The 16,610-nt window shown below is 36.6% G+C and overlaps 3 protein-coding genes and 1 pseudogene across 3 annotated transcripts; 1 reads left to right on the forward strand and 3 right to left on the reverse strand.

Annotated features, from left to right (window-relative positions):
* On the reverse strand, positions 2,158 to 3,645 carry LOC104729060 (spore wall protein 2-like). Its single transcript, XM_019232143.1, has one exon. It carries the CDS (start codon positions 3,485 to 3,487, stop codon positions 2,243 to 2,245), a length of 1,245 nt encoding a protein of 414 aa, XP_019087688.1. The 5' UTR covers positions 3,488 to 3,645; the 3' UTR covers positions 2,158 to 2,242.
* LOC104727003 (probable E3 ubiquitin-protein ligase ARI13) lies at positions 5,054 to 6,757 on the reverse strand. Its single transcript, XM_019232144.1, has 2 exons — positions 5,853 to 6,757; positions 5,054 to 5,753 (listed from the first exon to the last, which is right to left on the reverse strand). The coding sequence occupies exons 1-2, from the start codon at positions 6,755 to 6,757 to the stop codon at positions 5,054 to 5,056; spliced, it is 1,605 nt and encodes a 534-aa protein (XP_019087689.1).
* On the reverse strand, positions 8,476 to 10,786 carry LOC104727004 (annotated as a pseudogene).
* Positions 11,610 to 15,700, forward strand: LOC104727005 (diacylglycerol kinase 2). The gene is made up of 8 exons (XM_010445992.2): positions 11,610 to 11,806; positions 12,112 to 13,298; positions 13,513 to 13,888; positions 13,964 to 14,040; positions 14,136 to 14,255; positions 14,528 to 14,692; positions 14,844 to 14,981; positions 15,185 to 15,700. Exons 2-8 carry the CDS (start codon positions 12,186 to 12,188, stop codon positions 15,332 to 15,334), a joined length of 2,139 nt encoding a protein of 712 aa, XP_010444294.1. The 5' UTR covers positions 11,610 to 11,806; positions 12,112 to 12,185; the 3' UTR covers positions 15,335 to 15,700.

The raw sequence follows: 16,610 nt of genomic DNA on the forward strand, positions 1-16,610 counted from the left end.
TTTTTTTTTTTTTTTTTTTTTTTTTGCTAATTAAGATTTTTAATTCAGACATTTGGCCCATTGGACCTTAATCTTGCTTTAAAAAGATGGTAATCTATATTTTAATTACAATATCTAAAAGGTTATATATTTGGGTCTACTGTATCTTGATTTTTTTTCTTCTTTTCTTTATTGGAATAACCTATAAATAAGATTGTTATTCTTATTTTTTTGGGGTAAAAGAAATAAGTTTATTAATTCAACATTATGTTTCCTGATATTTAGGTAAATCTTAATCTACATAATGTTGAATTAATCCTAATTTAGGGTGTTACATAATTAAGTTCAGTATGATCAATATCATTTAGGCATTTAATAAATAGTTATGTATCATCAAATAGACATTTGGCGCATAATTTATTTTTTAGCGTATATATTTGAAAATTATATATTAACATTGAATTTCTACAAAGAAAAAAGAATCAATTATTTCTACTTTTAGAAGTTAAAAACTTATCATAGTATTGGAAGATCAAATTTCTAGTTTTTATTCTACTTTTTTAATCATACAGTTTTGGAGCAAATATTTTTATATATACTTGAAAATTATTTAGTAACATTGAATTTATACAAAGTTAAAAATAATTAATTTATGGTTTTTAGTGGTTAAAATCTTGTTATCTTATCAAAAACCCAAATTTCTAGTATACTTTCTACTATTTCAATCATGATTTTGGTTAGAAATTAAAACTTTAAGCACAAAATTGTCCAAATATTTAAAACATTTGGCGCGAATTTAGTTTTTACATACATAGAAGTTATTCAGTAACATTAAATCTTTACAAAGGTAATGGAACCAGGGTTTAAAATGGAGAGTAGGAGATGGTAATAGAATCAGAATCTGACAGGACCAAAATCCTCCTCGACCAGCTAGAGGTCTTAATCATAATGCTACTAATCAACTCACGGTTTCAGGTCTTATGAAGCCAGGATCCAGAGAATGGAATGAGGAAGAGTTGCAAAAAGTCATCCACCCTGAAGATATCCCAATAATTAAGCGTATAAGGCCAAGGATGACAACTGCTCTTGACAAACCCACTTGGATCTTCACCAATAATGGCCAATACACAGTCAAATCAGGTTATCATCAACTCACAAAACACTTATCAAGCCAATCCTTTGAGTCTACAACAATAAATTCACTATGTAAGTCTATTTGGAAACTATCGGCTCCTCTTACCCTACTATCTCTCCAACAACGAACAGCAAATCATAAGGAGCAACTAAAACCTTTTATTGGCTGGAGAATCTGGAAAGCGCGTAATGATCTGATTTTCAGAAACAAGAGATGGAGCATACCTGATATAATTCTCCAAGCTCTCCTAGACTACAATTTATGGAAAGAAGCACAAAGCCCAACTCACTGTCAAGATATGAAAGGGAATGATCAGAATAAGGTTCGTACATCCAATGTAGTAAGTCCCTCTCATATTAGATGTTGTACAGATGCCTCTTGGATAAACCCTAATCATAGAGCAGGAATTGGCTGGACGCTCCATGATTCACAAGGAAACTACGTTCTCAAGGGGGTCATCCTCTACAGAACCTACCTGCTCAATACTGGAGACTGATGCCATATATAGCACTAAAAGAGGCGATCATCCAAATGAAGAAGCTGAGCTATCAGAATGTCACGTACTATGAGAGATTCACAAATTCTATATAAATATTTGGAATCTGTAACTCCACATAGAAGAAATTCTCTAGGTCACAGAGATATTCAGGGACATCTAGAAGATATCCTCATAATGGTCAATGATGTCCACAGATTCAAGTTCATACCAAAGACAGCAAATAGCTTGGCAGACAACTTAGCTAATTAGGAAGCGAGACAAAAAGATTCCCTTTATGTTATCTCTTGGATTCTGTTAATGTATGTTATAAGTAACTGATTAAATCTCTTATGTATTTGCTAATTACTTAATGAAATTGTTGGCCGACAAAAAAATATATATATGATCAAATACTTCTCATGATATTAATAAAATATATTTTGTGTATTATTTATACGATTTTAATCACGATGCCTAACTAGAAATGTTTTCAATGTCAAGAACATGATATATATGTTTCATAAGTTTTGAACATTAAGCTTACTCTTCAGCTTGAAATCCTCGCTTATTATTAAAAAAAAAAAAATAGACTTAATGCATCTCATAAAAGAACAACTTATTTTTTAGCAAATTCAGATATGGTCAATGGTCTAATTACAATCAGGCGCATCAAGTTGTTTGTTCTCGATATAAGATCTCAGAAGATAATTCTCGTACATCTCTTGATCATATACTCCTAGTTTCTCAACCGTTTGTTGTCCAACCGCAGCTCTACAATCTTGATCAGGGCATGAGATTATGGTTAGGTTTTCCTCAAGAGAGTAGTAATTTTTCTCAAGATACTCTCTCCAACAAGTTTTGCAGAATTTGTGAGAACAAAAAGGTGTGGAGATGAAAGTATAATCCTCATCTTCATATTCGACATCTTCAACTCCACCATCACCATCACCCTCACCCTCACCCTCGCCCTCGCCCTCGCCCTCGCCCTCGCCCTCGCCCTCGCCCTCGCCCTCACCTTTGATATCTTCAACCTCAACCTCGCCCTCGCCCTCACCTTCGACATCTTCAACATAACCCTCGCTCTCACCTTCGACATCTTTAACATCACCCTCGCCCTCACCTTCGACATCTTCAACATCACCCTCGCCCTCACCTTCAACATCACCCTCGCCCTCACCTTCGACATCTTCAACATCACCCTCGCCCTCACCTTCAACATCACCCTCGCCCTCACCTTCGACATCTTCAACATCACCCTCGCCCTCACCTTCAACATCACCCTCGCCCTCACCTTCGACATCTTCAACATCACCCTCGCCCTCACCTTCAACATCACCCTCGCCCTCACCTTCGACATCTTCAACATCACCCTCGCCCTCACCTTCAACATCACCCTCGCCCTCACCTTCGACATCTTCAACATCACCCTCGCCCTCACCTTCAACATCACCCTCGCCCTCACCTTCGACATCTTCAACATCACCCTCGCCCTCACCCTCACCTTCCACATCACCCTCACCCTCTCCCGCACCTTCACCCTGGCCCTCACCCTCATAATCGTCATCATCATCATCATCATCATCACTATCATCATCATCATCATCATCACTATACATATTAAATTCATCTTCAGTCTTAGAACAAATACCACAAGATGAAACAGAGAAATCTTGATATGAATCAATCAAAGTTGGTTTCAAACCAATTTCCTCAAAGAATTCATTCCCTTTATGAACCAAACCCTCTATAAGACGTTCCGACTTCCATCCGTGATGCATGAGGATTACCGTCGGTTCTTTTTCCCGTAAGCATAAGGGGTGCATGGCATCGATTAGGTTCTTCATCTCTTCCTTCATTTCATCTGTCGAGTAAGGTCTTTGTTGATCGTACTCCATTGGTTGCTTGACAATAACAAAAATCAAAAAGAGAAATCAATAAAATAAAAATAAAATTTTTAAAAAAAAATTATAATAAACAGGAATAATTAAGGCTTACTAGTAGCTTGCACCTAATACAACAAAATTGAATCGAAGGCAAAGAAGATTCCAACTCTCTTCTTATGGGGATATTGAGTTACAAACTTCTTATGTTTGCACTACTATTTATAGTTTGATAACCCAATTTTTTTTTAGGAAAGTGGTCCCATTAGACCTTTATCTTGCTAGAAAATGGTGATTTATATTAACTACAATATCTAAGAACTTTATGTTAAGGTTTAGGTTGACTTTTTTTTTAAGGACAACCTATAAAAAGTTTATTTCATTCAACATTATGTTACCCAATAGTTGTTGCAAATTAAATTTGGAAAAAGACATTATTTTCCAAAAATAGTCAAGAACATATAAAAACTAGTCTCAAAAGTAGATGTATGTATATTATATGTTACAAATAGTCAATATAAATTTATAGAGGAAAATAATTGTAATAAAGACATAACACCTTTAAAGATAATAATTATAAAAACTTAGGTTGCAAGTTTTAAGTTTCCTAAATCTTTTTTTATATACATTTAAGAAACTTAAGTCATTAAAATTCTTTCAAAATCTTAAACCAATACCTCCCCCTAAGTATTTTAAAATAGCTCAGTCTTTTTGTCAAATCCCCTATCATTGGATTCATTATATAATTATGTCTTCTCCAATTTGTTCTTATTGAATTTAGAATCTACTTCATATATTCATATTAATTCAAAATCTGATATATTGAATAAAAAAACTTAAGAAAGTATATAATTAGATGATAATCCGCCATGTGTGCACAATATAAAAGAGACATTTGTGAATTTATTCAAAGTATATAATTATTTTTCTTAGATGAGTTTCTATTGAAATAAGAAGATTATGGATATATATATATAGGGATTTATAATCTAATTGATAAATGTAACATTTTTACATGTAAATATGTAATGATTTTGGTAGTTTTTTTTTTTAAAACATAAACAATGGTTATATTGTCTATTTGATTTCTTAAAGATAAATTAGGTGATGACTTGAGCTATGCACGGGGTAAACCATTGCTAACTTGTTAGTCTTCGACAAATTCGAATTGAAATGAGAGAGAAAAGAAATTAAACTCTCCACAAACGAATTAGAAACCCTACATCAGGTTCATATGGTCCTCTCAGTTTTTGTTTCAACTCCCACGCACTTCTCAGCGATCTCTTCCGACCAATTTCACAGTTTTACGAATTTGTTGTGAGTACTATGGTCTAGACGTACATTGTTAGGAGAAGTTTCAACGAGTTATGTGTGATTGATTCTGGAGATTCTAAACTAGATTAAGTATATAAAAAAGTGAGAACAATTCGATAACGTCTTGAGAGGTGAGACCATACCAATTAGCAATTACTAGAATATCTATCAAACTAATTTAAAAAACACCACTTGAAACTAGAATTAAAATAAAGCAAAACACCAATTCGGAAATCTTAAAACCAGCAAAACAGTTTAATTTGTAGCTTACTTCATTACATCTCCCATAGATAAATCACTTAGCTCCGGAGGAGCTGCAGTATCATCACAACACACCTGACACTTCTTATGGAACCAAGTGTTCCCATAAGTGCAGCGATCGCAGAACCAAAAAAGACCACCGTAGTTGTCGTAGGCCTTCACCTTCACATCGTCCAAACCCTCTTGTAAAGTCTTGATGAAATGGTAAAAGTGGTTACCAAGGTCGGTTGTCTCGACGGATACCTTATGTTTCACGCAACAAAACTCTTGAGAAGTATCTGACAAGCCTCTTTCTTTTTCCTCCTTTAGAGTATTTGCGAAACTGTCGACAAGTGAGGTCGCGTTTGCTTGCAAGAATCGTAGGTACTCCCTCTTAGAGGTCTCATACTCCGCGTGGTAATAGTCATACACACAGCTCCACTGAATGACTTGCCTACATTGACGAACCAGCATCAGCCCTTTTCTTATAATCGTAATGTCTTTCTCGGTCAAGTCACTCGGTTTCTCGATGATGGATTCCTCAAAATCTTTTAGATCGGATTTAGCTTTCTCTACTAAAACCCCACACGCCTTCCAGTGTTCCACACAAGAATCCTTCACTTCTGCTTCTCTCTCGACTGTCCTCTGTACATTACATAATTTATATAATCCTGATGCCTCTTTGTGGTCTTTCTCTGACTGCATACACCTCCAGTAGTAACGACCACTAATAAAAAACAAACAAAAAGAAACACAGATTAGTATGATAAATACTTAAAAACAGAGAAATCTAATTAAGTGCGATTAGGAAAATAGGAGTTTTTACCCGCAGGTACAAGTCACGAACAGGGAGTACTGTTTACCATGCATGTTCTCAGAACGAAGACAATGAGGGCAGCAAGTCTTTGTGATGGTTCTTCTGATCGAGGAGGGAGAGAGAACCACATTTTTCCTGGCTGGAATCGAGGAGAGCTTCGATGACTCATCTGATACCTTCGATAAGATCTTCAAATCTTTATACAACCAATCAGAAGCGTTGTTGCAGGTCACTGGTCTGTGTGACTCAAGCATGCATCTCCAGCAGAAGATATGACCACAGAGACACACCACGTTTAAGCTACAATCTTCCTCACCATCATCATTGTTCTCCTTCTGAAACGCAATGAGGTATCTGCAATCCCGTGCAGGGCACTTTTTGATATCCAATACCTTGTTTCCCTCACGGTAAGATTTTAGAATATACTTCTTGTACATATCTTGATCAGGTACGGGTAGTTTCTCAATGGTGTCCGGTCCAACAGCAGCTCGACAAGCTGGATGAGGACAAGAGATAGCAGTTTGGTTGTTTTTCTCAGCAGGATAGAAAAACCTCTTAAGATGGTTATTCCAACAAGCTGTACAAAAGTTGTGAGAACAAAAGGGCGTGGAGACTAGATCACCATCAAACTCACTCGGAGTCTTGAAGCAAAACAAACAGAGAACAAGAGATAATTCTCCATTGGGATCAGGGACAACTGATCTCAAACCTGATTCCAACAAAGCTTTCTCCTTGTTTTCAACCAAACAATCTGAAACCTTCATCGAGTCCCATCGGTGATACTTGAGAAGTACGATAGCATCGGATTCTGATATCGAGAAGACTCCAGAAATATCATCGATCTGTTTCTTCATCTTTTCCCTAACTTCATCTTTCGTCAGAACATGATACGGACTCTTTTGATCCTTCTCCATGGTTTGCCTATTGACAAAAAATTATTAGAAACACAAATCAGTGACTTAACAAAGAGAGATGAATAAATTTATAAAGAGGAATAGAGTTAAAAAGGCTTACTGGTGGTAGCTTGCGCCTCAATCAACAAAAGAATCGAAAGTGATCAGAGTTATCGTTCTTCGCTTTCTCTCTAATCGTCTCTAGATGGTATCTGCTTCGACTTTTTAGGGTTTTCTTTACTTTTTTCACTCGCCTATGGAGAATATATATATATATCGAATTGTAAAACTACCAAAAATACCCTGTTTTTGCTAAACCGTCTTATAATTCTGCTTTTTTTCCTTTTCTAATTAGAAATTAGGCCCATTGGACCTTAATCTTGCTAAAAATTTGTGATATATACAAATTAAAATTTTGCTCCTATAAAAAGTCAAACCTCTAATAAAGTAAATGTTGTAATTTGTTGTGACTTAAATGTTATAATACTGTAATACGTTCCTAAACAAAAATAAAATAAATTGCATAAACCACCATCTCTACTCAGCCGATCTCAAATCTGCTCCTAGAATCTTTCCTTTCATCTCTGTTTACTGATAATCTCATTTAAAAAAAAAAAAATTAGACATGTTTTCAGCTCTAAGACATGATGGCACCAAGAGCAAGTTCTTTTGTCTCCATAACCGATCCTTTTAGATCTTATTATGATTTCCCTTGCTTGATGTTTTCTATTTGACAGTTTTGGTTGTATCTCGACAGTGTGGATTAAAAGGCCAAGGGACTGTAATCTAATCTCTGTAATCATCCAAAATTTTATCAAGAGCGTGTAAATAAAAAGATCAGTGTGATTCTGATGAGTAATGAGGATATGAAAAAAAACTATTTATTAACAAATCTTCTTTATCAGTTGACAAGAAATTAGGGCTCTGCATCGGCATAAATGATGATGTGAGCTCATTGCTCATGTAGATGCACGTCACTTCCTGTTCTATTTTACTTTTGTCCAATTCGGCTTATACAGTTTTACAATACAAGTATCTTAAGGGGTTTCTGTTCTTGAGAACAAAACTTAGTATAGAGCGAGGAATGGAAAAAGACAACTACAGGATCTCATCTTTTTCCATGGAGTCTGAGAACATGAGAACCATAAAGGTAGAAGAAACGTTGTACTGACACTGTAACTCATTCTACAATAAGCTTTCCTGTATTTAGAATCCACCAAACTTGGCACTTACATTACTGTCTTTAGACCCTAGGAAAAACTGTAACTCTGCATATAATCTTAAAACACTTCCCCCTGCAGTTTCCTGCATATGTCTCCTTCAGTTTCTCTTTAGAGAATCCACTGTTTCCTTTTATAAACCCTTCATTTCAAGCCACATTTCTGACTGAGCTATCAGAACCAGCAACCTGATCTCTTTCTCTGCTTCAGTTTTTGTTTTCAGTTGACAAGATATTTGGGATCTGCATCAGTATAAATGAGGATGTGATCTCACTGGTCATACAAATTCACGCCGCTACTTTTCTTTTATTTTTATCCAGTTCGGCTTATACAAGTATCTTCATGGCTTTCGGTTGTTGATAAAGCAACTACTAGAGCGAGGGGTGTAAAAGACAACAACAGAACCACATTTTCTCTTCTGCAATTTGAGAACATAAGAGGCCATAAAGGTAGAAAGAAACGTTGCCTATCACAAAGCATTGTAACAGTGAACTATGAAGAAAGAAAAAACAAAATCAATTTCGACTTTAAAATTTGGTAGTCCAATACAAAAACCTCCTAAAACAGAACGAAAGAAAGAAAAAAAAGAATCATAAGAACTTAAATTGCAAGGTTCTTCCTCTCTCCTAAAATCTTTTGTTAATCTTTCAGAAACCTAATGAAGAGACGAATCACTTAGCTCGTCTGCATTAAATGCAGGATCATCATAGGACACATCAGATGCAGTATCATCACAGGACATATTAGCTTCAGTCGGATCACAGGACACATNAAAACCTCCTAAAACAGAACGCAAGAAAGACAAAAAAGAATCATAAGAACTTAAATTGCAATGTTCTTCCTCTCTCCTAAAATCTTTTGTTTATCTTTCAGAAACCTAATGAAGAGACGAATCACTTAGCTCGTCCGCATTAGATGCAGGATCATCACAGGACACATCAGATGCAGTATCATCACAGGACATATCAGCTGCAGGCGGATCACAGGATAGGATCAATGCACATCATACACTTCTTGATGAACCAAGAGTTCCCATATGTGCAGCGATCACACAACCAATAAGGACCACCATAGTTGTCGTAGGACTTGGCCTTCACCTCGACCAAACCATCTCGCAAAGTGTTGACGAAATGGTAAAAGTAGTTCCCAATGTTGCTTATGTCAGTGGATAACTTGACCCTCTCGCAACCAAGAGTTTTGGCCCTTTCTGCTTCCTTCTTTATAGTCTCTGAGAAACTCTGGACAAGTGTAGCCGCGTGTTCTTTCAGGAATCGCAGGTACTCTCTCTTGGCCATATCACAATCTGTGTGGAGATAGTCGTACACACAGATCCATTTAAGGAATTGTCTGCACTGAACAATCAACATGAGTCCTTGTCTTATCACCTTAATGTCTTGCTCCTCCTTCAAGTCAGTCGGTTCGAAAGCTTCTAGCTCGGATTTAGCTAGCGCAAGTGAAATCTGACTCGCATCCCAGAGATCCAAACACGAACTCACTGGTTTTGCTGCTATCCTCTCAAGACTCGGAGCAACACAGTTTCCAAATACGTGACCTTCAGATGGCCCCAAACACCTCCAACAGAATTGACCACTAAAAATCAAGAAAGAAAAAAAAACACAAATTAGTATGATCAAATACTTATAGATAGAGAGAAATCTAACTTATCTGCGAATTGCAAAAATTAGGGTGAAATTAACCTGCAGGCACAAGTTACGAAATTGCTCCATCCAAAACTATCAAACTGCACATGCCGAAAGCAATGAGGGCAAGTCTTCGTGTTCTTGACTACCCAGGAGAGGCTCGATGATATGTAGGAATCTTCTAATAAGTTCTTCAAGTCTCTAGACAACCAGTCATTAGCGTTGTTGCAGGTCACTGGTCTGTGTGACTCAAGCATGCATCTCCAACAGAAGACATGACCACAGAGACACACCACGTTTAAGCTATGCTCGTCATCTCGTCCAATCAAACTCAATCTCGAAACCGCAATTCAGTGCAGGACACTGTTTGATCTTCAATTCCCGGTTCTCCTCACAGTAAGACCTCAGAACATACTTCTTGTACATCTCTTGATCACGTAAGGTCAGTTTCTCAACTGTGTCCGGTCCAACTACAGACCGACAATCTCGATGAGGACAAGGGATCGCAGTTTTGTTTTCCTCCAAAGAGAAGAAGTTCTTCTCGAGATACTCGCTCCAGCAAGTTTTGCAGAACTTGTGAGCACAAAAGGGCGTAGAGATCAAATCAACATCAACATCATCAACTTTACCCTCACCAGAAAACTCATAAAACTCACCACCAATCTTAGAGCAAATCCCACAAGAGACAACATCATCATTAGATGAATCTAGATTCGAATCAACTACAACTGATTTCAAACCTGATTCAGTCAATAGTTTCTCCTTGTCTTCACTCAAACGATCTGAAACAAGAACCGAGTCCCATCGGAGACGCATGAGGAGTACGGTCGCATCTGACTTTGTCACCAAGAAGATTCCTGAGATATCATCGATCTGTTTCTTCATCTTTTCTTCAACTCCTTCTCTCGTTAGAACAGAGTACGGTCTCTCTCCATCGTTCTCCATCGTTCTCTTTTGAAAAAAATCAATGGATTAACAAAAGAAAAAAAAAACTGAAAAGGTTATAAAGGATTGAGAAATAGGGTTAAGGCTTTACTGATGATGATAGCTTTCTCCGTAAGCAACAACAAAACTTGACGCCGAAGGTAAAAAGGAGAGAATATTGTCTATTGCGTTCTGTAACTGTGAGAGAGATTTCTTATATCTGAATCTCTAGGGTTTTCCTTTTTTTTTTCCTTCGGAGATATCGATTGTATATTACTTCTACAAATTGTCTAATTATCAGTTTTTTTTTTAATTAATAAAGTTGGCCTGGAAAATTTCTAAATTTTTTAATATATATTTAATTAACAATAGCCAATAATGGTGCTCATTGATTTTTTCTTTCTTTTTTTGCAGCTTAATACTAATTCAACATTATGATACTTTATTATTTTTCTAATATGATTTTATCAATTCAATAACACAAATATATTACTAAATGATTAAGTTTGTTAAAAGTAGATATTATCAAAAGCAAAAACTAACCAAATCTAATTAAAAGTCAGTCATTAAAGAAAAGAAGATCCAACTCCATGATTATTCAATAAGCCCACTAAAACAAAACATGAGACCTAAAAAATATGTTAAAAAATTACTAATATTTTGACTTCAAAATGATTTTTTTTATTATTATTTTGACTTGGTGAACAATCTAATAATGCATGTGGTGTGCGATTAGACTTTTTTTTTTTTTTTTTATATGTTACAGTCATAAAACAAAGTAATGCGATTGGTTGGTTTAACATGCAAGTGACGTCACCAGATTTGACTAAAAAGGTAAAATGGTAAAATCAAAAGAAGCACAATGGCATGAGAGGAGCCAACGCCGACGAACCCGTGGCTCGCACGTCGTGAGGGCAGTAAGTAGTGTTTGCAACTTGCAGCAGAGTGGTGCAGCGAGGAAAGGCGCGTTTTGTTGCGTGTTTTGGCCCAAATCCCGCCTTTTGCTTTTCACCTTTCGTTATAAAAAGTGGTTTGTGTTGTTTTCCTCTCTCTCTCTCTCTCTCTCTCTCTCTCTTTCTCTTCCTTCTCTTTTTCTCCTCTCTCTCTCTCTCTCTCTCTCTCTCTCTTTCTCGCTGTCTCTTGAGGAGGAGAAAAAAAACCCAAAAAAAAATTGGAGAATTAAATAATTTACTGGTTCTCGGAGAGATTCTAGGGTTTTTTTTTCAATCCGCCTTCCTGATCTCCGTTCGTTTTTTCAATTCGATTTCGATTTCGATTCTCACCTGGTACGGATTATGAATTTTTTAAACTCTTTGGTTAAGACTCGCGTCAGATCTGGGATTTGTTGTTTTTTCGATCTCGATTCCTATAATGACCTGTTCTGTGCATCTCCTAATTGCTTGATCTCGTTTAGATTTTGGTGTTTTTTTTATAGACGAATTCTGGATTTGACTGTTCAAATGTGAAATTAAGAACAGAACAAAAGTTGAATTGGCACGAATTGCGTTTCATGTTTAGCTTTAGAAAATATATAAATCTCTCCTAATCGTTCAATTAATCGGTGTTTTTGTGTTGTGGTCATCTCTTGCAGGTTTCTTGAAGGCCTAAAAAAGCTCATAAGTTAAAAAAAAAAAAAAAAATAGGAATGTCATATTAGATTTTGCAATGATGGAAGTGGGGTTCTCTCTGATTCAGTGGTTGATTAGTTCTGGTGCTGACAGTCCTTTCATATTCGGATGGCTTGTAACTGGATCTTTTGGGCTTTTAGCAGTGATCTACACATTTCTCAAATGGCAAAAAAACACTTCGTTAAACTGGGTTAAAGCTGCTGCTAGAGAGAAGAAGAAGGTTTGGAAAAGACTGAGAGTTCCACTTTCTCATCATCAATGGACTGATGATTATGGTTATGGTCCTCAGCCTTCCACTTGCTGTGTTTGTCTCTACTCCCTTGTTCCTGCTCAGAACGTTTCTACTAAGGCGGCTCTGACTATCCCCGTCCACCGTTGTGCTGTTTGCGGTGTTGCAGCTCATTTTTATTGCTCTGCCTCTGCTGCAAAAGACTGCAAATGTGTTGCACAGGCTGGATCTGACCATGTTCGACATCATTGGTCCGAGCGATGGGTTAATATGGATGATAATGCTGACATGACTGCTTTTTGCTTCTATTGTGATGAACCGTGTGGTATTCCTTTTATTGAAGCTTCCCCAATGTGGCACTGTCTTTGGTGCCAGCGCCTCATTCATGTTAAGTGTCACATGATTATGTCCAAGGAATCTGGTGACGCTTGTGATCTTGGCTCTCTCAGAAGGGTTATCCTTTCTCCAGTACATGTAAAAGTCAATGAAGCAAATGGTGTCGATGGAGTACTGAGTACTATTAGAAACGAGTTGGCATCTATACGAGGGCAGGTGAGAAGAAAGCGCCACAGAGGGAAAAATGGGAATGGCCAACCTTTAAATGGTAAGCTATTGGAGGATTCAGCCAGCAATCCAGTGAAAACTGTAGTTAATGGGATTGTAGTGAAGAAACTACGCAGAGATAGGAGCATAGATTGCTTAAAGAAAGTCTCGGGCATGTCTAATGCTAATGGATTGCAAAATGGTTTAGGTGGGCACAAACAAAATAAACCTGCTGCTTTTAATCTGATGAAGAAGTTTTCCTTGGTTGATATGCCCCCAGATGCAAGACCGCTTTTGGTCTTTATTAATGCCAAAAGCGGAGGTCAACTCGGTCCTTTTCTTCATAGGAGACTTAACATGCTATTGAATCCAGTACAGGTACCAAATAAGCTTTTTTTTCTTTTTCTTTCAGAAATCCACTATAGATATTGTACAAAGTATGTCAGTAGCTTGTGATGGCTTTGATATTTAAAGTGCCTTCCAATTTTATCTTCTTGTGTTGTTAATACCGTTTACAAGATTGTTTACTTTTGAACATATTGATTATATTGGGTATAATATCAGTAAGTGATCATTGCTTCGTGAGTTACAGGTCTTTGAACTTGGCTCTTGTCAAGGACCAGACGCTGGTTTAGACCTATATAGCAAAGTGAAGTACTTCAGAGTTTTGGTATGTGGGGGTGATGGAACAGTTGCTTGGGTTCTTGATGCCATCGAGAAGCGCAATTTCGAATCCCCTCCACCTGTTGCTATTCTTCCTTTGGGCACAGGAAATGATCTATCTAGAGTTTTGCAGTGGGGAAGAGGTATTTCAGTAGTTGATGGACAAGGAAGTCTAAGAACGTTTTTGCAAGACATTGATCATGCTGCAGTTACAATGTTGGATCGATGGAGTGTTAAAATTGCAGAAGAGGGCACAGAAAAATTTCCAGCAAGAGAAGGCCACAAGTATATGATGAATTACTTAGGTACATTACTGAGGCATTCTATGTTTTGGTCCCTGTCATGGATCATGAAAAATAGCTGACCTTTCCTTTGTTTAGGTATCGGGTGCGACGCCAAAGTTGCATATGAATTTCATATGATGCGTCAAGAAAGTCCTGAGAAGTTTTGTAGTCAGGTACTGCTATTGTGGTGTCGGAAATGTGGCTTAACCCGATAAGCAACTTGTTTCAATAAAAGATGTCTAATATATTTATCTTGTTTGTTATGCAGTTTGTAAATAAATTACGATATGCTAAAGAAGGTGCGAGGGATATCATGGATCGAGCATGTGCCGATCTACCATGGCAAGTTTGGCTTGAAGTTGATGGAGAAGACATTGAGATTCCCAAGGTATCTTATTCAAATGGAATTAGTCCTTCATTGCCTCTCTCGTGTGATGTATCCTTACAGGATTTGTCTTATCACTTTCCACAATGATGTGCCTTTTTGTTCTTTGCTAAATCGAAGGCCCAACCACTACTCGTTAAGCATATACTTATTAGCTAAAAATTGAGCAGGAGAGATGGCTTTTGATTTTTTCGTTTTGGGATAGACTATTAAAATGGCTAACATTATTGTTGTTGCCTTTAGAAACTGATGTGTCTACTTTGTTTTCCTTTCAGGATTCAGAGGGTCTAATAGTACTAAACATTGGAAGCTATATGGGCGGAGTGGATCTTTGGCAAAATGATTATGAACACGATGATAACTTTACCATTCAGTGTATGCATGACAAAACGCTAGAAGTGGTATGTGTCCGTGGAGCATGGCACCTTGGCAAACTACAGGTCTAGTCTCAATTCGAGTTGCTCCTACTCTTATTTCTGATACTTTTTCAAACCCGCAAATGTATTACCAGTAATTTCTAGTCAACGTGAGGCTAAAATAGTTATTTGAATTGATTCAATAACTTTTTAACGTTTTGATTGTCCCTTACAGGTTGGCCTGTCTCAGGCTAGAAGGTTAGCACAGGGAAAAGTCATAAGAATACATGTTTCTAGTCCTTTCCCTGTTCAAATAGATGGAGAACCGTTTATTCAGCAACCTGGCTGCTTGGAGATAACTCACCACGGTCAGGTATATCCTTCCGCTCTCACAATCATATGGCAAAACCTTCAGAGTTAAGATTGTACACAGGAAAAACTTGTTTTGAAAACATAAACCACAAATTGTAATGGTATTACCATTTTTTCATGTAGTAGTAGCTAGTAGGGATAAACACTTGTTTTCCTTTTGGAAATGATGATGAGGATTATCTAAAGGGCTGGGTTTGTGTGCAGGTGTTTATGCTAAGAAGAGCATCAGATGAACCACGAGGGCATGCTGCAGCCATAATGAATGAGGTGTTACTCGATGCAGAATGCAAAGGAGTTATAAATGCATCTCAAAAGAAAGTACTTCTACAGCAAATGGCTCTCCATCTCTCCTAGAAAGAAAAAAAATACAAATCAACCTCTCACCAAATTTTGCTAACAAGAAGAAGAGTTAACTTATAATCTTGTCTTACCCACTAGAAAGCCAGCCACGGGTAAGAGATTTTTTGTCTTTTTAGCCTTAATTTTTGTTTTTTTTTTTTCCTTTGGTGTTTCTGAAGAGTGTCAATTGTATAGAGTGTGCCCATACCAAAGCCACTGAGATTGGCGTCAAAATGTGTTAGCTAGAGAAAAAAAACTTGGATTATATATACATACACTGGTTAGTTTTAGGGTAATACAAAAGCCGCTGACGAAAGAATACAAAGGCTTAATTTAATTTACCCATCTCCGTTTTCTGATTTGAGATTTTTGTTATTGACATTAATACGCTCCATGTGTTACATTCGATTCAAGTACGTGCATTTCTAGACCCACCGCCTAAAATGCAGACCCTTGGCCTACATTACATTGTCACATTGTTTCTCTTTCTCAGTCAAAGGAAAATTTTACTTTTTAACTATAAAACGTATTATTACTTAAGGTTGCTATTTATGAATTAGCATGTTCTAATTTTGAAAACATGTTACACCAAACACGGAATAAAGTGTTTGGGGAATCAATGGTATTTTTTCGCCAAAATTTGCTAAAACCTTCCATTTAACTATCGTAGATATTGGGCAGGCTTATCTAGTGCAATTAACATAGTGTAATTGGGTGCAATACTACAAATATCTTAGGAATAGGTGGTAGGCATCCATCATCTTACTGTTATTAGCCTTTAACACACAAATACGCAAGGATCTGATGCGTTAATGCTAGTACAATTGCAATGCACTTAGTGTAATTTATCATATATCTTATATTCTGAAAATTGAAGAAATAAAACAGCTCATTTTCTTTCAAAGAAAAAGAAAACAAAAAAAAATATCTACAGAAAGAAACAAAATGGTTTTTAAATTTCAGAGCAAAAAAAAATAATAATAATAATAACAAGAAAAAATAAGAGCCAAAAAGAGACATGTCATTTAATTTACAATATTATCCGGATAGCAGGGGTTTTGATTTACAGAATAAAAATGTATAAATGCTTGGATCTGTTATTTTTAGGAAAGTAATCAAATTTTAATTCTTGCTAGATTATATGAACTCTTTTTTCGTCAACAATCAATTTGAATAAGAAGAATAAAATTTGCTTATTATTTTAGTTTTCACTATTCAACTATTTAAAAAAAAAACGGCTATATCTTCTACATGAAGTCAAGATTTGTTTCCCCCAAAATCAACTAAACCA

This window comes from Camelina sativa, chromosome 11, assembly GCF_000633955.1.
Source record: "Camelina sativa cultivar DH55 chromosome 11, Cs, whole genome shotgun sequence".
Taxonomy (NCBI): domain Eukaryota; kingdom Viridiplantae; phylum Streptophyta; class Magnoliopsida; order Brassicales; family Brassicaceae; genus Camelina; species Camelina sativa.

Coding starts and splice junctions, on each gene's coding strand:
- LOC104729060 (XM_019232143.1), bottom strand. CDS start 3,487: ATGGAGTACGATCAACAAAGACCTTACTCGACAGATGAAATGAAGGAA.
- LOC104727003 (XM_019232144.1), bottom strand. CDS start 6,757: ATGGAGAAGGATCAAAAGAGTCCGTATCATGTTCTGACGAAAGATGAA. Junction 5,754..5,852: donor TTCGTGACTTGTACCTGCGG/GTAAAAACTCCT, acceptor GTTTTTTATTAG/TGGTCGTTACTACTGGAGGT.
- LOC104727005 (XM_010445992.2), top strand. CDS start 12,186: ATGATGGAAGTGGGGTTCTCTCTGATTCAGTGGTTGATTAGTTCTGGT. Junction 13,299..13,512: donor TGCTATTGAATCCAGTACAG/GTACCAAATAAG, acceptor CGTGAGTTACAG/GTCTTTGAACTTGGCTCTTG. Junction 14,693..14,843: donor GGCACCTTGGCAAACTACAG/GTCTAGTCTCAA, acceptor TGTCCCTTACAG/GTTGGCCTGTCTCAGGCTAG.